The sequence below is a fragment of the Poecile atricapillus genome, chromosome 7 (genome assembly GCF_030490865.1).
Source record: "Poecile atricapillus isolate bPoeAtr1 chromosome 7, bPoeAtr1.hap1, whole genome shotgun sequence".
Taxonomy (NCBI): domain Eukaryota; kingdom Metazoa; phylum Chordata; class Aves; order Passeriformes; family Paridae; genus Poecile; species Poecile atricapillus.
Window position 1 is genome coordinate 22,892,030 of NC_081255.1, and position 23,061 is coordinate 22,915,090.

General features: G+C 37.7%; 1 protein-coding gene across 2 annotated transcripts in view; it reads right to left on the reverse strand.

Moving 5' to 3' along the window:
- Positions 1-23,061, reverse strand: part of ST6GALNAC3 (ST6 N-acetylgalactosaminide alpha-2,6-sialyltransferase 3) — a 214,543-nt gene that overhangs the window by 90,915 nt on the left and 100,567 nt on the right. For both annotated transcript variants that reach the window (XM_058843254.1, XM_058843255.1), the window contains exon 2: positions 22,730-22,924. In XM_058843254.1, coding sequence (XP_058699237.1) covers positions 22,730-22,924 — 195 coding nt within the window. The remainder of the gene's footprint in view (positions 1-22,729; positions 22,925-23,061) is intronic.

Below are 23,061 nucleotides of genomic sequence, written 5' to 3' on the forward strand. Positions count from 1 at the left end.
ATGTGCTTCCATTTTTGGGATGTGATTGTTCAGTTATTGGCATTGGGATGTGAGAATCAGATTGACTTTTTTTGTGTCTGCTATCTTTGACTTTACACTTATAAACATTAAATGTAATAATACAGCAAGGTCACTCTATTCTGCACAATCATGCTGAGATTTCTCTAAGACACAACCTTTACACCACTATTTTATTAATTTACTTACATCTTCAGCAGCACTATTCATATGACCAGAATCTATAACACTGACAATTAAAAAAAGAAAAAATGTCCAAAACCAACACCCAAGTTTGTATGAGTCTGATAATGCAGACAAAGGAAAAGCAACAGAGGACTTAATTCTCCTTTAACACTAATATAAACCTGAAATTCTGGGTAAGTCATTTATGCCAGTGGCAGAAATAAGAAACCTTCACTGTGAATAGTAAACCACTATAAAGAGATGTGAACAAAGGAGGGTAAGAGACTGCACAACTTTCTGCTGAGAAACTGCTGTGCTGAAGGGAGATATTGCTTCTGGTATATAACTGTACTTTTTACTTTTGTCCTTTTTGCTGAGCACAAAAATATCAATTCTGTTCCCCAAAATCCTGATATATGAGAAATAATAATGAATACAGACATCCTTCAAATCAAGATGGATTTTTTAAAAACACCATTATCATAAACAAGTGATATTGTTAAAGGGCTATGTTAAAGTACAGATGAGGGGTAATTAGCAGGGTAACGAAACAACCTCCGTGAAGAAGCAATAAACAGCACAGAGCAGAAAAGATCTGTCTGTGGATGCATTTTCAAATTTAGGAGTCTGAACTTTGGCAATAGTATCCATTTCTGAACTGGGGGAGTTGCCATTGGGGTTACTTCTGATACCAAGTTATTTCTGAAAGAAACATAAATTTTTCTAGTCTTGAAGCAAATGGATAACAAATGACATGTAACTCACACTCCCTTGGACTCTAAGCCTCATAGTGTCACCTTAAATAGCACTTCCTTCTGAATAGGCCTCTCACAATCAGCAGCATTATCCCTGGAGTGAGCTATTGCTTATGTTCACTTGATCCCAAAATATTGCTGTTTGAGGCAACATTCATTCTTATGCAATTTTATTTGTGCTGTGTAACATTTGCTCTCTCCTATGGGGAGAATGCACAGACAGATGCAGGGAGGAAGGAATGGGAATAGAAGCTTACTAAGGCAGAAGGTAGGCAGGGACAGCAGGGAACATAAGGGGCCAAAGTCTCAAAGACAGCAATATATAGCAATATTTACCTTGTGGATCCTGGCTCATGGGAGAAAGTCTGAATGTACAGCTTTAAATGCCAAGAGAAAGACTTTGTACTGTTCAAAGATTTGGTATAAATACCTGACTGGGGTGGGTGAGAGTTAAGGTGAAAGAAAACTCTTCTCAGTGATAGCCAGCGACAGACCAAGATAAAATGTGCATAAACAAAACCACAGGAAATTCCAGTCAAACATACAAAAAACCTTCCTATTGTGAGGGTGCCTGGGCAGGAACTGGAACAGGTTGCCCAAAGATGCTGGGAAGTCGCCATCCATGGAGGCATTTAAGCACACCTGGAGAGAGCCTTGAGCAATCTGCTCTAGCTGACTCTGCTTTGGGGATCAGGGTTGGACTAGATGATCTCCTGAGCCTCCAAACCCAGAGGCAAATACAACCACCAACCCCAGCTGAGCTGTGCTCACAGGAAAGATCACTCACTCACGGCAGTTTTTGTGGGTTTTTTTAAGAAGAGGAAGACCATGTGCAAAAAAACCCTCTTGCTGTTCGGCAAACAAAAAGGTGTAAGGCTAGACATATATTTTCTGGATCTCAAAAACTGATTTGATGCTGCTTAATCTAACAGATTGATTTCTAAAGTAGGAAAGCATGGCATTGAAAAAGATAGAAAACAGAGCTGGTTATAAATCTTTCCATAGACAAGGAAACAAGGATGTCTATAAACAGAACATTCCAAGGTTTTACTGTAAACAATGTGTAGTGCCATATATGTACCTACTTGAGCTTTTTTTATACCATTTTTGCCATTACAAAGAAGATAAATCAGGGCATCTAACGTAAGTAAAACATAAAACCAGAAATTGATAGTAAAAGATTTCTCTAAGGAGAAAGAAATGAACTTGTAACCTTCCATGCTAGCCAGTGGGCCTTTCTTACACCTAATGGAGTAATTTTCTGTCAATGATAGAGACTATGTATCTTAGATATGCAGATAACATGTAGGGTTTTTTTTAAAAAAAGCCTTCACTACATATTTTTGTCTCTGCTAAAATGTATTTTATTGCTTTTTATTGTTAGCATAAAACTAGTAATAAGCTGCATCTGCACAGATAGTTGAAGAGAAAGATTCAGGTCCACAGGAGCTATCTCAATTGGCTGCTTTTAAATGCAAGACTACGGAGAGCTGAAATCATAGCTTTGGGATAAAGTATCAGCAAGCTCTGTGCAATCACTAGACAAGAGTGACAAAGTATTATACTGCAAAAAGTCAAACATCTCTGTATCCACAGTGCAGATAATTACACCAAATTGCACCAAAACAAGGAAGAATGAGGGATAGCAGTTCATTCAAACTGACTTTTGTTTGGTTGCTCTGGTTTGGTTTTCTTGGTTTGTTGTTTGTTGTTTTTTTTAATTATGTTTAGGTATCAGCCCATGTTCTGGAAAACTAACCAAAGAATCAAAATTTGTAAATACCATACATATCCAGGTTAATTTTGAAAGATTAAACCCATGTTTTCCAAATGGGTTCTGAAAGAAAGTGAAGCGCAAGCTTCTGAGATGGAATGGTAGTAAAAATCATACAGACTGAATCATAAAAGGGAGGAATGAACAGTACAATATCCAGGACAAGGAAAGGATTTGAAGGTTACAATAAATTATACACTAAAGCCAACTGTATGGTATCTTTACAATTGGTGTCACTTTCTGAAACCATCACAGAGCAGGACCATGTCACAAATACTTTAGTGAGCATCCTGAGCTGCAATTTGCAAGAAGGAAGCTTATTGTGGATGAAAAATACAGCAGGAAATCAACCAAAATCACGGTGTTTTGTGATAGAAGCAAATTGTTAAAAAAAAAAGAAAAAAAGGAAAGACAATTCAGAGAATACTTATGTAGTGTAAATGTCTCCTAGTTTCACTGCTTTCAATGTACATGTATTTACTATCTCCCTTTAAAATTTTTATCTATTACAAATTGGAGGTAATTCAGCCAATACAGAATTTTGCATGTGCTTAAATGCTTTGGGGTCCATTCCAAAACACATGAAAAATCAATGTTTTTATCTGGTCTGGGATGAGGTCCCTGTTAAACATACCTGGGACTAAGCATGAGCTGAGGTGTTTTGCTATACAAGTATCAGGGAGAAATAAAGATTTCACAGAGGTCATTTCTGTCTCTCTGAGCACTTGAATGTTACTGGTCCATCCAAGACAGTGAGTTTTAAACAGTGTAAGGTGGAAACACTGGGACACTGCAAGACCAACTTCTTGAAGAATCTTAAGTGTAGCAGCAGGTTGTATTCTAAGTTCTGGATAAATACTGAACCCATCATCCTTGTTTGTTATCATCTGACTATCTGTGTTCTCTGTGCTTCAGCTTTTAATTCACATGAACAGGGAGTGACAGGAAAATGTGACTCTACAAATCCTTAACTAGAAAACACAGGTCACAACATTCAGCCATGGAGCTCAAATTAACAATGGTTCTGAAAAATTGGTGTAGTTTACCTAAATGCTGTGACTGTCAGAGCCCATACCAACCTAAGTCTCAACAAAATATCCCAAAAGGCTTCACAATATGAGGCTATGCTATAATGTAATTCATTGCCAAATTATTTCCATATAGTTTCTAAAACAAAAGGGCTGATAAGAATAGAAGGCTTGGTAAAAGTGTTATGAAAAGTGCAAGAAAATAGTAAATATAATTTCAGAGTCAGCCACCTATTTTCACTGCAACTTTAGATATTTTGTGAAAGGCTAGAATTCCGGAATGCTAAGCAATCAAAAGAAAAAGATACAACTAAAGACAATATGAAAGGAAAACTAAAATAAATATTAAGCTCTAGGTGCAAGTAAAAGGTTGCTTGCAGCTTATTTTCTGACATAAAACTGAAGTTATACTGTGTTTCCTTTGTTCCATTACTCACCTAAAATCTATTTCCTTAAAGAAGAAAAAAAAATCCCTTCATTCCTGAGAATCAATGTTTAATTATAGCACATTTGACTCTAAGTCCAAGACCTGGTTCTGCAAAAAAATACAAACAGTGCTTTAAAGATGATGTCTGCATGGCTTGACATATAATGTAGACACCTTCATTTGTGATTTCTTGTCACCATAATGACACCTTTTCATTTCAGGTAAATTCACAGAAAAGGGAAAGAAAATAATTGAGTTATGAGTATCTAGACAGGGCAAGGTGAAAAAAGGCTCAGCTTTTCAGGCTTTCTAATCCTGAATCTATCACCTGGGTTTGTATTTTGATGCTATTACTAATGCTGAAGATTACCCAACACCACCAGCAGTCCCTTTGGTATGAAGACAGATCTAGCATGAGCAGGAATGTAAGAATGTGGCTTTACCAGGAAACAAGACTGCTGTAACGCTGCAAGTTCTTAGGGATAGCAAAGGTGGCTCTCACTCATCCTATCCCTCCTTTTGTCCCTGTGCCCTGGCAGGTGTCAACAACAGAGAGATCCAGGCATCTCCCCTCGGCCAGGAAGCACAGGGAACACAGCCCCTGCTCAACCCTTGGCCATATTCATATTCAGGTGAGGCCATATTTCAGAATACTGGATTCCTACATTAGGTAGAACACTTACAGTGCAGTTGTAGTAGAACAGTTCAGGAGAACAGCATCACTGAAGCACTGAAATAATTTATGTGCATGCACAAGACAAAAAGTCTCAATAAAGCTTATTTATTTTCCTGTCCCTCATTCTCCCTTCCCAGTCTCTCATTTTTCCACTTCTGCATTTATTGCTCCTCTGTGATATTCTGAAAAGTTCCTCATCACACAGGCAGCTAATCCCACTTGAAAATCAAAGTATCTAACTGCAGATCACAATTTTCAAAAATAAATGGGTGAAATAAATTTATTCCTTTAAATGAGGGCCACAGCTAAAGACCCAACTCACTAAACTCACACCCCCAGGAGAAGAGTCTTATGAAAACAAGTCTCATTAAAAGTTGCTTCATCCAGACCCTCAGCCATAGAGGCTTACAAATAACATAGCATAGTGAGTAAAAAAACAGACTGCACCAAAAACCTAACTTCCTAAAAATAATTAAGCAAAGAAAACAAATCCATTACCACTGATGTAAACCCTTCAAAGCTCTGGCAGCCTGAGGTTTCCTGCTCTGCAGCATGATATCCAAGGTTCATTGCAAAGCCCTGTTTATCCAACTGCATTTCTCAGTAGTTCTACCTAATTAACAGTTTGGCAATGAAGGAGGCAATGGGGGAGCGTATATATGTAAATACACCAAAAATATGCTAGGGAACATTAAATGTGTAAAATCAAGCACTGAAAATTTAGGGAAGTGTCAGAATTAGAGTTGCTGTGCAGCCCTAATTGGGCAGCCTTGTGAGCATGCATTAAGATACTATCTTTAATTACCAGACCACCTACTATTTTTTCCACTGGACCCCTGCCTGCACTGACTGACATAATGAGCAGCTACTCAATGCCTTTGTTTTCTTGTTATTAGTCAATGTGTCCCCATGCCTCATTTATTGAGCATTATTCACACCCTGCTCTGAGACTTATTAATTTCTGCCTGGGCTGTCACTCAGCACTCACAGTAGCTCCTCCCTTCTCAAATACCATTCTAAAGAGAGACAGGAAAATATTGTGTTAGTTCTCTTCAGCCAATAGGGTCTGAGAAATTTAAGTGAAAGTTATAATTTAAATTAAGAAGAATACATTCACTGACATACAGAACCTGGAACAATTACAATTCTTTGGTAATTTTTATGTTCAAACAGTTTTCATTGACTTGAGCTATCTGTGCTTCATAAATCAGACCCAAGGGTCTCAAACTAAGCATTCAGAAAGTAAACACACACAATTAGTAAAAACATAGCTTGATTAGATTGGAATCACATGGAAATTCTGTAACGGAGGCAAGAACAGAATATAGCAGCTAGCATTAACACTTGACTGTGACAGCCTTGCCTTCCATTCCTGTAGTGTCCCAACTCCTTCACACCTTTTCATTTCTTCAGCAAACGAGGCAGTAGTCCTAGCAACTTCTTTATACATTTCCACCCAGCACCAAAAATGGTAAAGTCTGGACAATGAATGAGGTTGAAGTTGTCCCACTCTGAAGAGCTATGAATACATTAAAGAATTCTGAATCAAAAGTGGACAAGTTATTTTATTTATGGCATTCCCCAGTTCCTGAGCCTTGACTTTGCAACCCTACTAATATTATGTCAGCCTCAAAAGTAAAAAAGGATATTAGAAGAGCCAAGAAATCTGTCCAGAGCATGAGAGTGACACCTGTGCTGTCCAGCAGGGCCAGAACCTGCCTATCCTCCACACAGATTTCAGTCACATGAATTAACGCAGCAGCAGAGCACCACTCTCTACTTCAGTAGCCACATTATTTTTCCTCTGTAATTATAATGTCATAATTGTTATTGGGAAAATATTTTTCCAGCTAACTCTAGTGAAAATATTTCCACCTGACAAACTAATATATCATTAAGAAATAAAATATTAATATTAAAGAAGCACCCAAATTTTTTTGTCTAACAGATAGTCAAGTTCCAAAATTCATTATGTAAACTAATTAAGTGGTATTTATCAAGACCGTGTTCTAGACTGCTTTTTGTGTCTTTCACCCACCAGATTTCAATTTGGCAATACAAATTATTCCCTGGACGTACAAGCCCACCACCCCAGAAGCAAGGCAAAATAAAGGTCTGGGGTTTTGAACTCAGGAAGCCTGAGCTGTGGTCTGATCTGCTTCATGTGTCAGGTAAATGACAACCTCAAGGTCTCACTTTGGCAATCTGCAAAACAGACCTGCCTTGCTATGTTAGTGTTACTGAAAAAAAGCCTCTCCACCTCAAACCCCTCCACAGGTAACGCTGTTTGTGAAGGCAAAGTATTCAGCATGGTCCAGTTAGTCAGAGAGTTATCACTCCTCCTGCAAGAGCCCTGAACATGGCATCAGTGGAACAGAGCCAACAACCCCCCAGGTGTGACCCTGCAGGGACTGGGGAACAGGCAGGCAGATTAATTCCAGGGAAGCCCAGCAGGCAAAATCTGAGGTATTGGCATGTGCTCCATCAGTCAAATTTAAAATTAATTAAAACTTCTTTTTCAAAAGTCCTCTAAAATTGCCGTGGATTTAGCAACCAGTCAGCTCTAGGCATTATGCAAGTAAATACAAAGTCCCCATAACAGCATGATGGATAATGCCTTTCTCAGGTGCTCACTTTCTGTGCACAGCAGGTGCTGAGATATTAGAATTGAAAATCCAAAATATTTAAATCTAAAAATCTATGCAAATGTTCTAGAGGAATGATTTCAACTGAGTATTCAGAAGTACAGAGAGGCCATCTGAATGCTAGTAAAACATAATTAGTAAATGACACAGCTTTTACTTATTAATTATATTTCTTTTGTACCAACGCTTACAGGAAATGCAGCAAAAAAAATTATAATCAGCAAAAATTTTTTTCTGATGACAGGTGCTTCCTCCTATTAGCTCTGCAAAACATATGAATCCTGAAAGAACAGTATTTCCTTTCAGTTTTGCCTAGCAGTGTGTATAAATAAAAACGTTAACTGCCAGGACATAATTTTCAGTATGCTTGTCTTACTTCAGATGTGTGTTTTCTGTTTGGAGCACAGCTGTTCATATTTCCCAACATGAGCTTCACTGCTGTAAATATCTTCTCTATTGAGGGCTACATTCCTAAACTACTGCACAGGGGCCACATGCACAAATTGTGTTAGTGCTAATGTAAGCTGTGTGCATGCAAATCCATGCACAGCACTCGGGACACGCAGAACGTGGACCTTGACCCCAACACTTTGCCACTGAACCACAATTGCTCCATTTAAAGCTGTGATGTGACATAAATCAGGTTTTTCAAAAGGCTTTTATGCAGCTAGAAGAACTCATTCTGGGATAAAATTTAAATAGCTCATGCTGCAGAACTGCATTAATGAAGCAAATTACTCCCAGAAACCTGGAAAACAAAATAATTTGGAAACTGAAGGTAAGATTGTCTGAGGTTTACTGCTACCTTTTTTCAACACTTAGAAGTCTGTGTTGTGTTTTTAGCTCAATTTCTTCACTTCTGGATCTCAAAAACAAGTCCTTTGCCTGTCAGCATAACACAGCTGGCAGCACTATTGCCTCTCCACTGGAAGGTCAGGGATTCACATCTCTGACTGAGCCACGGGCTCGTGTCCAATGCTGACACTGCAGCAGAGGTCTGGGGGATGGCTGCGCACAGCTCCAGCCGCCTGCATTCAGATGAGACACCCCAGCAAGGTCACTGCTGCCCATCACTGGGGACCACCTGGGTGAAGGGGAACACTTCCATGGCAATTTTCTCAACAGTAGGGCATAAGCATGATGGATTTAAGAAATACGTGCTTCTAACAAATAGCTTTGGGTATCTTAGAATCCTCGGAAAGAATTGTTAAACAAAATAATAGAAATCCATGGGACTATCCAAACCATGCCAGTGATATTTCCCTCCTTACTCTGCAAAGCTTTTTTTAGGAGAGAGGGCAGCCTACTCCTAAGAACAATGAGAGCACAGGGTTCAAATACACATTTATTACACTTTATACAGATGGAGCATATCTTTTACATTTTTAGAAGCATGGATTCATGAATTTCAGTTTTCTGATGGAAAATTAGGGTACAACAACAACAATATGGGTACAACAAGGGATATGATTTAGAAAAAAAATCTAAAAAAAATAATCTGAATTGATTTGAAGGCCAGAAATCAGAAATTACAAAACACATTCTTCTTTCCAGGGAAGCCCTCACAAGGAAACTGAGAGGACTTGCATCATTTCAGGTATTGATAAAATAGAACTCTTTATTGTGTTAACTTGAGAAATCCTAGGGAAGTCTCAAGAAATATGTTGCCTTATTCAGTCATGTGACAGGAGAAATAAAAATAAAAAATATCAGATAAAAGCCAAATTGGACTGAAGTTGCATTTGACCACAACTGGAAATGAGAAGCAAAACGTAATATATACACATAGATAGTGGAATAAAATTAAGCATACAAATAAAATTGCAGCTTCTATAAAAATAAGAAATACAGATATACTTAACATCCATCATGGGAAAAATTCCAGTGAAGTTACAATTAGATTTTCAGAGTAATTTCAGCAGCAACCTATTTCATTTCTATAACACTATAATGATTTCATCAGTAACAAATTCTCTAGGTAGTATCACACTGGAAAGTTTAAGGATGGCACCATTAAATAGCATCCATAATTGTTACAATCAACTACATATTACACAAAAGGGTGCATTTCCAGACAACTGCTAAATGTACCAATTTACCAGATTAGCATTTTGCTGAAAGAAACACTCTGAGCCTTCAAGAACCTATTACCTATGGACCAAAGCTCATGTCGAGTCCATTTTCTGCTGCAAAAATAAACTGGGCATCCTTTCACAACAGAATTTATAATACAGCCAAAAATACTACTGATTACTGTGCACTGTTCTGTTATGGAGGGGCAAAACATGGGGGCTTTAAATGGCACTGAGCACAGGGCTGGGTAAGCTGATATGCTGAATATATGCAGATGTTTCCTCACCTTCTTCAGTCTCCTTTGCTCTTACAACTCTGGAGCTGTGACCTGTGCTTTGCAGAGGCTGACAGGATTTGGGCTGTGAACCTGACAAAACAGGTACCTGTATAACAGGAAAGGAATCTTGCAATCTCCTCTCACAAAGAGGAGAACTTGAGGTTTCACTCCAAATGTTACTGGGAGCAAACCTAACTGTGAAATCCAGAAGCACCCTTGCCCTCACAAATCACCACAATCGTTAAATAATAGACACTGCCTCTGTGTTGAGCACTTTTAAAAATCATGCTATCTCAAATACAAAACAGTAGAAAAACTCTTGGACATCCTAAAATACACAAATACTTCATTGCATCTAAAAATAACTAATGGTTGTATAGAGAGACAGATACTCATATTGGAAAGAAACGAAAAACCACATTCATGAATCCTGTAGCAATTTAAAAATTCAAACAGATTTTAAGATGTATTATGCAATAATATCTACTCACTCACTTCTAACACAGAAATGCCTCTTAGTGATATGTAGTTGCTAAAATTATATTTATGTTTATAAAGACCTTGCCAGACAAACTAGATTTTTCAAAGAAAAATGACATGCTTAGTGAGTGAAGGGAAATTACTAGAGGCATTCTTGCATTTACTAAAGACTGATAAAAAGACAGATTTTCATGAATTCAGAATACAGCTTCCTAGATAATTGAACAATTAATCTGAATGTACAAGAAATACAAATGTATATACAAATCAAATGCTCTGAACATAAAATGAAGCTGTAATTTCTTAACAGATCCATTTTCTTATTCCATTATGAAAACTGTTCCTCTAATGAACAAGGGCATTTAAACTGCAAGAATGCTACTGCAGACTCAGTAGGGAAAATTATGACAAAAAATTCTATTTTCAAGAATAACTTAAGCCACTCTAAGATTTCTGATATGGACTGAAACAAACTAAGGAGGAAAACCCCAGCAAACCACAAACCAACCAACCAACAAAAAAAATCACTTTGCCTTTTAATTCTATATCTTTTTGATTGGCCTCATACAACACCATATTTGAGATTTTTTTTTGGAGAATTTTATTTTTTTTGCAAAATCTGCTTTTATTTTGACAAACAATCTTCAGGGGAAAATAAATGGTATTTGCATAAAGAGGTCATAAGCATGAGGGAAGTAACATGGTGGCATCATCTAGGAAAATAACGAAGTGATAAATCTCATGAAAAAGATCCAAGACATGTTAGGAAAAAGAAGTCCAAGGTAATTTGATATCTAGAAACAAAGGGACCATGTTACATCATCTCCTCTCTTCCATTACAGCTCCCATACTGAGTTCTAGGAAACTGAACAGCAAGAAACGAGGAAAGAAAAAGTGGGCTCTTTCTATGGATCATTTAGGAAAAATAAGGAAGCATTTTGATTGATAACAAGGTAATAAAGGTGAAACTGCAAGTGTCTATACACACTGGAATAAGAAAGAGAATAAGAACTAGAAATATCTAAGATCTTTAAAAAAACAGGAAATAAAGAGATATAAACAGTTGTACTATTTGCCATATCTCAATCTCAGAAAATACTCAAGTGGTACCACATGATCTTCTAAGGGATGTGGGGTAAAGGTCCAAGAATTGCAATTATAGCAAGAGGCAGGTTAAAACCTGAGATAATGTGGAATATAGGTCAATCATGTACTAGCAGGGTCATGAGTGGCCAATTGGCTTCTTTCAGCTCTAGATTTTATTTTTTGTATATACAACTATTTAGCACACACTGAAACCAGCAGAGAAATATATGCATTATTCATGCTATTTGTGGCAGACATGCACTGTAGTTTCAGTGAACAGGACTGGAAGTAATACCAGAGGTAATAGAGACCTTAAAGGAAGACAGTAATCTTAGAAAACTTGGAGTGTCACTGTAATTTTTTTTAAGGGTTCTGTTATGGTAATAGTTACGTTTGCAGAAAATTATTTCTGCACTATTCAGATAAACAGCCTCACAGAGGGCCATTTCTTACCCAGGAAATGAAGAGTGGATAACACCTACCAGAATGGAAGCAAGCCATTTAAGAACAAGTGGAGGGAGCTGGTTCCTATGTTATTATCAACAGCCTATACATAACAAATGATCAAGTGATTTAGATTTTACAGCAGAACTTACCTTTCACTGCAGACAGAACAGGTGGCAACTAATTTTAAACAGGAAACAATATCACCTCTGTCTATTGCTTGAAAATGACTTCTCATCTACAATTATCTGTCAGTTTTGCCTTCTCATTTTCAGCTATCACCAGCCCCCATACCTACAAAAGTCCTTTCTCCTTGATGCTTATGCTCAGCTCCAAAATAATTTATTAGGAGTTACACACGCTTATCAAAGACAGACAGGATTCATGCAGAAATTAATGGCAGTCTATGGAAGTTGCTATATATCATTATATAATACATGCCAACACTGCTGTCACAGTACGTGGATTGCCTCATCCTTTGTCAATCAGAATGAAGCATTAGTGCAGTGCAAAGATTATTTTTGTTGTTGTTCTGACAATAAAGTTCTGGCTATAATGCAGTGGTAATAAGGGATAATCTAGCTGGGATAGTAGATTCACAATAATTTTATAACAGTCAGTATAACATTTTAATTTTTGAACATGACCACAAGTAACTTGATCAAAAAATGTTACTTTTTCTTTATAAACCTGAATCCTTTACAAACATGATGATCCTGAAGCAGTGAAGAATACTTCGGTCCACATCAGCAGCAGGACAGAAATTGAGACAAGTTCATAAGAGTTCCAGCCTGTTCCTCTGCCCACTCCTTTCTGAGTTGTTGATAGATTAGTGTTGAGACCAACACTAATCATCATTATTTGCCTCACAGTAATGTCATCAGCTCCATCCGCTGTCACTGACACCAGTGGTGACAAGGCACATTCAGCACCAAGGGCCAACTGGAGCAGAAATGAACAGGACAGCTCCAGAGTGACCTCACCAGCATGGAGCATCCCAAAGGATGATCCCACTACCTCCAAGGCACTCCTGTGGGACTCTGAAGGTCTATCATGGAGACGATTCATGAAGAAGCACCATCTGCTATGTGTCTGAGAAAATTACATTTTTCTGGCTTCTTACTAGAGCCTTGGAAACTCTGAGAAGGGCCTGTACTCAGCCTTTGGGAAACACTGACATGGTTTCAAATAAACTTTTTCTGGGCTTATTCCATTTGAAAAAGAAGTCATTCTAGTAAGGACATCAGAAAGTAACTTAAAAAGAACTGACCTGAGACACCATTTTGCCACAGGTTTTTCTGATCTGAAACCTATTTCCAGATGCTCATCCAAAGCCTGCTACCAGAAGACTGGATCAATATGTTCATCTTGAGGCCACATTTCGACTCCATCAGGAATCAAACCTTGCACAGAATGCAGCAGTAGGTAGCTTAACAACAGCCTTTTATCTCCTAAATCTCCAATCTATGCCTTCAAAGCATAAATAGTAATATATTTTGGGGGAAGAGGAAATCTGATGATTTAACAAAAGAAATTTTTGGCAGTAAAGGGAAAGCCAAACTGGAGGGGAAACTGAAGAAAAATCATCAGTTTTGTACATCATGGACTGGCTCTAAAAAGACAGAGCTAATAGGAAATAGGATCGACATTACAAATCTTTTACATGTTAGGAATAAGGTGACACAATAAACTATTGTAAGCTGGAAAATGTTGATAAATCAATAAAATTAATTACACAAAAAACACCTGAGAACAAAACTGTCATTCATTGATCAATTCCATAAGACACTGTATGTCATCAAATACAGGGTTATTGTTTTTACCTAAAGGCCAGACTTTATCCTTCACCTTGTTATTTAATTTCTGCTGCAGGATATTTGCCAGTGCTGATCTAAGCTTTCAGTGTACTGCCCTGGAACTACTCTGGAGTGAGTCCTGTGCATGCAGTCAGGCATTTCATAGGAGTCTGAAGTTATCTGTGTAAAAGCTTAGAAATATGCCTTTTCAACTTGATGCACTCCAGAAATTGTATTTTTCTCTTTACAAATGTGAATCCTAGGTACCAGCACTGAAACAGGCAGAAGGGAGGAAGGGTGGTAGCATCACTGAACTAGAACCAGGGAAATCAACCCAAACCAACTTGCACTTTGACTGGTGTAACTAATACAAGACCCTTGAGTGCTCATTTCAGTCTCTAACTAGAACAAAGTAGGTTTCATCTGCTGAAGAAATATTGATCTAAGAGTGGTAGCATTTTCATCAATTTCAAATCCAAAACTCTGGGTCCTCCTAACTGCAAGAAACTCTTAAATAAAAATTCAAGAAGTGGTCCTTCAATGATATTAGGTGCAGAAAAGAGGACTTGATTGGTAAAGGCAGTAAATGTGGATCCCTGGAGTTGGGGATTAAAAAGAAGGATCAATTGTTGTTATTAAGAGGACAATCCCGAAATCACTCTAGTAATTTCTCTGCACTTGTTTGGGGATTTTCGTTTAACACTGTATTTATTCATCTAATGGGACAACTACTTTTCTAAGTGACAGGAAACAAGAGATTACTGTAATCTTTGACTAGCTCAATATGGAAAATATATCAATTAGAGAGAAAGAAAAACAAAGATGGAAGAAATATTGCAAGTAACACAGAATTTCATTTTTCTCCCTGCCACCCCTCCCCAGATTGAATTGCTCTTTATTTTAGGATGCAGCTGCATGGACACCATTTGCAATGAACCTTCCACCATTGGTAGGAATACAATTTATTGGTTTAGAGGTACAAAATTATTTGTGATGAGTACACAAAATTTACAGCTACACCCATAGAAAATGTAGCTCCTTGTAACAGATATTGTGAGTCTATTAAGTAGAGCTCTACGATGCACACACTGCCAGCACAGTAATGTCATTAATGGACATGAGGTTTTTGATACAACATTCATATATGTCTCTTACAGACTAAACAACACAGACTTGATAGTACAGACTAGGCCATTCAGTCAGACAAGAGAAATTATCCCAAGAAAAGCAATTATTGATGGTACAACTCGCATCTGCTCCAAGAGGGTCTCCAAGCTCATTTCTCTCTGTGCAGCACTTACACCAGTCCACCTGTTCCTTCCTGGTTTGAGAGCAGATAGCACAGATTAACAGCTCAAATATGCATTTAAGGTTCACATTTTAATCTAATAAAAAAGCCTAAGAGGAAAGGTCCATGTGATAGAAACTTTCCACCCACTCAGAGAACAATAAAAAAGACAGAACTCTGTGCTCAATCCGCAGAGCCTCACAGCAGAACCTGAAGCTGCCAAACGCAGGCTGTGACAGATGGCCATGGGAGCAAACTTGGAAAGCAAAGGCTTTCAAGGAAGATGGCTGTGGCTTTAAAGCTAACTAGTAATTGGCATGACTGTCAGTGTTAGGAGTCTGTCTCTTGAGCGAGTTCTAGCTGCTGTGTTTACATGTGCACCCACACACGTCTGTGTGCGGCTGGCACGCGGCTCCCTGCAGGGAGGTATTAATAGCTTTGGGTCAGCTCTGTGCTGTGCATCTCTGCCAGAATAGCTGTGCTGGGCAAGAGCTCAAAGAGCTAAACTCACTGATTGCCACAGCCAGCAGCAAGCCCTTGTGTAGGAACGATTATAAGAGCAAAATTCCATTTTTAGTGACTCTTTTTACTCTGTGGTGTATTTTATACACCAGTACAAATTGTACCTCAGCTGCCATCACCAAATCCAGAACTAGAAACACTCTGCTACAATGGACACTTTGAATCTCTGTGAGAAATGGGCTTCAAGTATAAACTCAGGAGAGTGACACTGAGAGTGACACTGGGCTTCTTTTAATGAAGGCATCCTCATTTTTAAACAGCAGTAGTGGGAGGATATTCAGGGAGGAAATGATAGGGCACTGCTTTCCCAGCTGATGAACTGGAACACCAAGGAGACACCTTGCCTGCCACTAATGTAAAACAGCCCATCCTTCACTTGGCAACTATTACTGACAAAAGCTGAAATCATGTCACAGTAACAGAAGTTCTCATCCGGAGTAAAATCAGTAAGTTCCCCCTCCCCTTGACAAGCCTCACTCTCATCTGCTCATGACATCTCTCTGATTTTCCCAGAGGTTTGGTCTCACTCAAGAAGACATAACACCAAACCTCTCTGCTCTTTTCTTTACCAGTCCAAAGAATACTCCATTCCCTTTTCTGGTCCACCTGCCACTCAAACAGAACACTGTTGACAGAAATTTGCCTATCAAACTAGCTAACTGCAAAAGTTAGCTTTTCTTCTGTTTTCCAGATGATCCCCAGTCCATTTTCTAGGTGTCATGTCTCTCATTTGGGGAGACATTGTTCACACTTTTCACATGGAGAACACAACTGGCATCCTCTCAATAGGAAGAATAACATTAGCTACTATAACTCTACCCTTCAGCAGCAGCAGCAAAAAAAAAAAAAAATCCTCAAGAAGGTGGAAGAAATCTCTGAAAATTACATATAACCAAGGTGGATGGCAAATCTTTGATACCAGTAACCTTCTGCAATACAACCTATAAGCTCCATTCAATAGATCAATCCAGCCCATGACTGCATCGTAGACATTTATTTCTACCAGCCCAGGTTCTTTAGGGATTGACTTTTGAAGGCACAGCTCACTGGCTGATACTAATCTCTCCTCAAGTCCCTTAGTCTGTTTTTTTTTTTAAAGCAGAGCTGCCACACAGGCAGCACTGCTTGACTCATCACACTGAGGCTCTGTGTGGAGCAGATTTAATTCCTCTGTATAGAATACTTGATATATTTATCCTGGCACTTGACTTTTTCCTCATGAGACACCATCAGAGTCATGGCAGCTTTAAAAACCTAAGCTAATTCCATATATACAGAAGGAAAATGGCTGAGCTGGCAGGATTTGCTCCAATGAGGACACACATAATCTGTGCTCCCTTCTCTCCTGTAGGTTCATAACAGGCTGAGTGGTTTCAAGTGGACCTTGCAGCTCATTTGGATCATTCTCTCTTCTTCCTGGCCAAAAGAGGATTGGAGAGAGGAAGAGGGTGGTGAGGATTCTGGTGAGGTCTATTTGTTTAGTGGGTTCTATTTCTATAATAGAACATGTGCTCCTAGAGTTGCTCATTTGGTGGTTAAGGTAGGAGTTTTATTTCTGAGTGTGTGACTGTGGCTCCCAGAGCCAGGAATGGGAGCACTGGTACAGCTGGAAAACACAACAGGGGCGGGGGGACAGGAACCATCAACCCACCTTATGAATGTCTCCCAGAAGTTTAACATGCAGTGTCATTTGTCATTTAGAGTGTTATGTAACTAATCTTTCTACAATACTTGCAACAAAAATTGTTCCTGAAAATTTATAAAATGGAAGCAGAAAAATATCCAGATATGTGCTTAGTTGTACTTTCATTCTTATTATTATTACCTTATTTCTGAGGCTGAAATAATGAGTAATAGTGCAACTGACAAAAAAATGTCTTAGAAGGGATATAAATGATAAATTACTATGAAACAGATGACCTTTTATTACCAAAATATCCTGTGAATTCTTAAGTTGTAACATAGAACAAGATCCCAAAGGAAAAGACAGGATAGAAATTAGCCATGTGTCAAAAATTAAGTACTACAGCAACCTTCTGGCACAGGAGTTCTGGCTGATGTAGCATTTTAGCCTCTTTAAGACCCAGTTTCCCCCAAGATGAAACGAGCATCTCTGGAGTCAGCTGAACACACCATTCAAGTTCACAGTCTGGTACCTTCTCTTCTGACATGAAATCCAAAGCTGTTCTCCAATAGCACTGCAATATTCTCCACTGACACTTCATAGTGTCATTTTCATCCATTACTAACAGAGGCAAAGCAAACCTTCCCAGGCTGGTTGCTAGCTTTACATTTTTTATAATATTTCTTATAAAATTTCAGTCTTTTCGAAAAAATTTTCTTACTTCCCATATCGGGAGAGGAACTAATATTAAAACATCAATCCCATTCTATGCTTTCCTTATGCACTTTTTAATTTAGTTTTTCAAGTTTTGTAAGAAGGTGGTGTCTCATGGTTTGTGTGGGTCCATCTAATGATTACTTATAACACATTGAAAACTACAGTTTTGCTATTGTTGAAATTGTATGTGCCTTACATTACAGCCAGAGACCACATATTTCTGCATGTTATTTCAGCCCATATTTCTGCATGCTATGTTAGTTTTCTTCTACATTTCAGGTAATTTTTAAGTGCACTTAATTTATTGTGTTAAAAAAAGAATAATAAAAGGACAACACAGATATCTGTAAGGTCTGTAGCCTCCTGTTAATATTCATATCTTGGGTATTTCATCTGTGGAAACCTCCACTCACTTCAGCCAAGTTCTACTACAGAACTTCTGGCAAAAAGGAAAAAAAAAAGGAACCAGATTTAAGCAGCCCAGTCACACATGTTTGTAGCTGTGTGTGACACAAGTGGTGAGCAATTAATGCTTGTACCCAGGTCTGTTCAGGTTAGGGACAAAATGGTATGGGATAATATGATCCAAATGTATTTCTTCAATATCAATACAGTACTGATGAGCTTTTCAGTTATGACAGGATTTTTAAAAAGTCTTAAGTGCTACAATGCACATTCCTTTTATCTGGGGCTCATCACTGTAATGCGAGATTCTTCAATGTTCACGACACAAAGGCTCTTTGCTCCCTTGGAATTCATTTCAGAGGAAGCCATTAGATCTCACAGTTGCAGTTTAATGTAGGGATTTTAGGTCATCTCAGAACTTACCCTTTTCCAAGAACAGTTTTAATCTTTGTTCAGTACTTGAATACACTTTTATAATTATGCTTCAAGTGTTATTGCAGCTATATTTCAGATTTTACGTATGAAGGAAAATGCTATATTATTTTAATACTGATGGTAGAGTAAAAATCTATTCAATATTCACCTTTCAGGAAGCACAATCAAATATCCAAGAACACTATTAGACTTGCCTAGCATAAAGTTTCAAACTGCTAATGGATTTTAAATTGATGTCATAATGCTGCAATTTAAATACATGATGTTCATTAATTTTGCCAGAACTCTTTGTGGAGTAGGAGTGGTATGAAAGAAGGAGGAAGGTTATATTTTCTCTACCTGCTTCTTCTTATCTGCTTCCCCATTTTTGATATACAAAAAGAGTCACTACATCAGCTTGACGTGGATGGGGGTTTCAATAGGTTTCAATTGGGTAACCACTGTGGAGTTGTATCAAATTAATATTTTCTATGAAAAAAATCACCAGGAATAGGATAAAAATAACTAACACATGATAGGCATGACATTTCCTAAAGACAGATTTCATGGGACCTCTCACCAAAAATCCTTAGGCACAAAGTGGAGGAAATAAGGGAAAGAAAGGTCATCTTGTTCATACACCTCCTTCTCACTGAAAGGTCAAAATTCATGTATTGAGCGAGACAGCAATACTGCAAAACAGACAGGCATGGTTTCCCACAAATCTCAAGGAGTCACCTCAGATGTGGATATTGAAAAGGGGAAAGAGATCACATCATGGGAGGCTACTACAAGATCCTCTCCTACCAAGGGGAGTGAGGGTGGGCTCTGGGTGCAAATTTTCTACGTGAGAAATCCTCTATTTTAGAAATATCTCCAACGTGAAACTAAAATGTGCCTAGACATAATGGCCCAGTATATACAACACTTCACATCTATTTGTATTTCAAATCTAATATATTTACTGTACATAATGACAGCTTTTCCAAAGCTGTTGCTATGGCTACAAATCAAGGAAACCATAGCAACAACCCTGTATTATGTACAGCTTTAATTGCGGATTAAGTTATGTCTCTCTTTGCATTTTATATTAAATACTCTAATACAATCTAGTTTTAGTAATCTTAATTTTTTCAGACTTTTTAATAATAAAAATTCCACAATATTAGTGTCAAGTCAAATACACAACAGCCTTGAAAAATGTCTTTACAGCATTATTCTGATCATACCTAACAACAGCCACATCATTGTTTTTTACTTGAGATAAACACTAATGTTCATATCATCATATTTCCTGATCTTTTTTAATACAAATGATTGATCACTACCACTTTCACCAAGTAATTGATTTTCTATCATCTCATAAGATTTTTCAAGTCTCATCCCACTCAGCCTTACCCCCCAAAAAATGGCTCCTCCTAACTTAAACTTTTATTGATATGGAAAAGTTCGAGGGGTTGGGCCTTTTTTGGTTTGGTTTTCCCTTTTCTTCAGAAAGTAAACATGCAATATAGAGACTGGAAAGGCAGGGAAGTACTTCATTCCAGATTTTCTAGCTTCCCTGTCACTTCAGATGACTGACTGAGTTGGTGGCAAATTACCCTAACTCCTGTTTTGTTGACCTTGTACATTTAAGTATTTAAGTAGACTAAGGACTTGGCATGCAGCCAGACCTTGGAGTGCAGCCTGAGAGGAACAGGTAAAGGAGAACAGAGAACAAATGTGAAGAAAAGAAGAAGGATGTTAGAAGTGGCTGAGGAACAGGAGGGAGTACTATCAGACAGCAGGAGACACCAGTGGGGTGACAGGATTCAAACTACACTCTAGAACATGAGGACATTCAACAGGTGCAAAAAGATTCCCTTACAGAATCTGAAAAGAGAAAAAGCCAAAATTCACATCTTTAAAAGCCTTATCTTCTATCTCCCCTTCCATCACTTTATTTTCTGATAATTCCTTTTGGTATTGTTTCCTTACACCATTTGGTCCATAATGAGACATCATGTGTCCCATCTTACAAAAAACTTGGCCACATCTGTTTGGGGCATTAGCTTGTTTCACAGAGTAGACTTTTCTGCTTATCTTACATACCACAGTAGCACAAAAAAAATTAGAAAATATCTTAATTTTATGAAATGAGCAGAAAATTAATGTATTTGATTCAATAAAGAAATTAATAACTGAGATTTTCTAGCTATATTAATACAAATAGTATACAAATGCTTATTTGACAAAAGCAAAATGTGTTCTAAAAATCACAGTCTGAGAAAGCTATGAGTGTGAGCTAGGAACATGAGCTATGTAAAAGCTTTTCACATGAGCATCACAACAAAAGTTCCCTCGCACAGGGAATAATTAAGTCAAAAATCAGTGCATTTACAATAAGCAAGCCATGTTCAGGTTCTTCATTATCATTTTAATTAGCAAATATTAATGTAATCTGCAAATACAACAGGGAAAACAACTAAAATTACTAAGTTTAAGGAGTCCTTCATGACCTAAGCTAAATTGAGACAAATGTCTTGCGAATCTATACCGGTCACCAGCTTTCAGGACATTCATTTCCATTTACTGTTAGAACTTCCAAGCGTGTTATCAAATTTAAGAATGAATTAAGGCCCTCACAAACTACTTCTAACCTCTGATGAAGGCAGTGGTGAATAAAAACAGATTAGCATGCTCCTCTGCTCTCAGTTATCAGCTCAGACCGATAGCAATCGGGTGACCGTGGCAGCTCTGCCTCATTCAGATTCCACGCCTGCCACGGTGCCAACAGCCCAGGGACATGCAGAACACGCTGCCCTCTCGTTTCTAGAGGGATGAAGATGCTGCATGGAGCCTTAACCCTTCTGAGCTCAACAGCACCTCCCATTCCTTTCCCTGGGACTACGATTCACATGGGAACAGTTCTCCTTTCAGGGGCTTGTCCTTTTCCTGCTTCATAGATAATGTACTCTGGTCTCCAAAATAGTGCTGCATCTTACAGGAACAGTGATTAAAAGCTATATGTGTATATATATATATATATATAAAATGTTTAAAAGAAGCTGCCTCCTAAAAACTGCCCCTCTGTCATTCTGACTTTCATATTTAACCCGCTAAGGGTAGGATAATAACTGGCTAGTCCAATACACTTACAGGACTAAATATAATGAAGTGGGAAAATATTTTCATTCTCTATAAAAGCTGTTATGTGAATGAATTTCACTCATTAATAGCTGCAATTTTATAGGAAAAAATAACTAACAGTTATTGAAAGTCTGATAGTATTTTTCATGATTGACAATGCTATAACTGATCACAAACTATAGAAACAGTTCATTTTTTATGTTACCTTATTTTTGAAAGCTTCCATTTTAAAAATATTATAAAGAGGAAAAGCCTGAAGAAAATGCACCACCACCACCACCAAAACCCAACAGTGGCTCTAGAAATTTTGACAACTAAGGCACTTTAAACAGGAGTCCCTGTAAAACTTAATTTCATCAGACAAGTATTTTTATCACACAGCAAGTATTTTTATTTACTTAAATTAATTAAATTAAATTTATTTATGTATTTAAAGTACAGAATGAAAACACATACCTAGCTTTGAATTAGTTATCAAATATTAATGCAATACTTCCAGAAAAATCCAGTAAACCTCTAGCTTTAAACATTTACTAGACTCACATATGCTCATTTCACAAATCACTCCCTTTTCCTCTTTCATGCCCATACAAACAAAAATAAGCTACTTCTTCTTTGGGCAGCCCAGGCAAAATGAAACATTTTTAGGACCTTATTACAACAAACACAAGAAAATTTCTTTTTGCATTAGAGGGATTGAAGGATTGAAATTAAGCTGAAAGATTTTCTTGTTTGTATAAACAAGTTTTCACTCAATCAAGGGTCATTTTGAGGTCAGTTCACTGCTCTCTCCACTGCAGACATGACAGAAATTTTTAAAATTTCAAAGGTCATCTAAGTGGCAGCAGACTTCTAAAATAGCCACTTTTCTCAGAAACATCCTTGTTCAGTTTTCACACTGGGCAGGTTGTAAAAAAGCATTAGATGTGACTGGAGAAAAGAAATCTACTGGTCCATTTTGCCAGGCTGTTAAAAGCAGGTCTTACCTCTTGTGTTTTTACATTTATATATCCATAATGAGTTTTCAGAGGCTGCCTTTGGCCATTAGAAAGTGGGATCCACTTGACTCTGGTTTGTCCAAAGCAGTTTAGGATCAAAGGGAAAGTTACTTCATTTGTGAGACGAACGATGATCAGACAGAGGAATGCAGCAATGAAACTCACAGCAACAATGGACTTTCTCTGTAATGAAAAGAAGAAAGGAAATAAATTATTAAAATTGAGAGTCAGTTTTAATAAAAAAATACATATCTTCAATTGGAGGATGAAGGAAAAACACTTGAGAAAGCTTTAGGTGAAATTATTCCTCTGGTATTCAC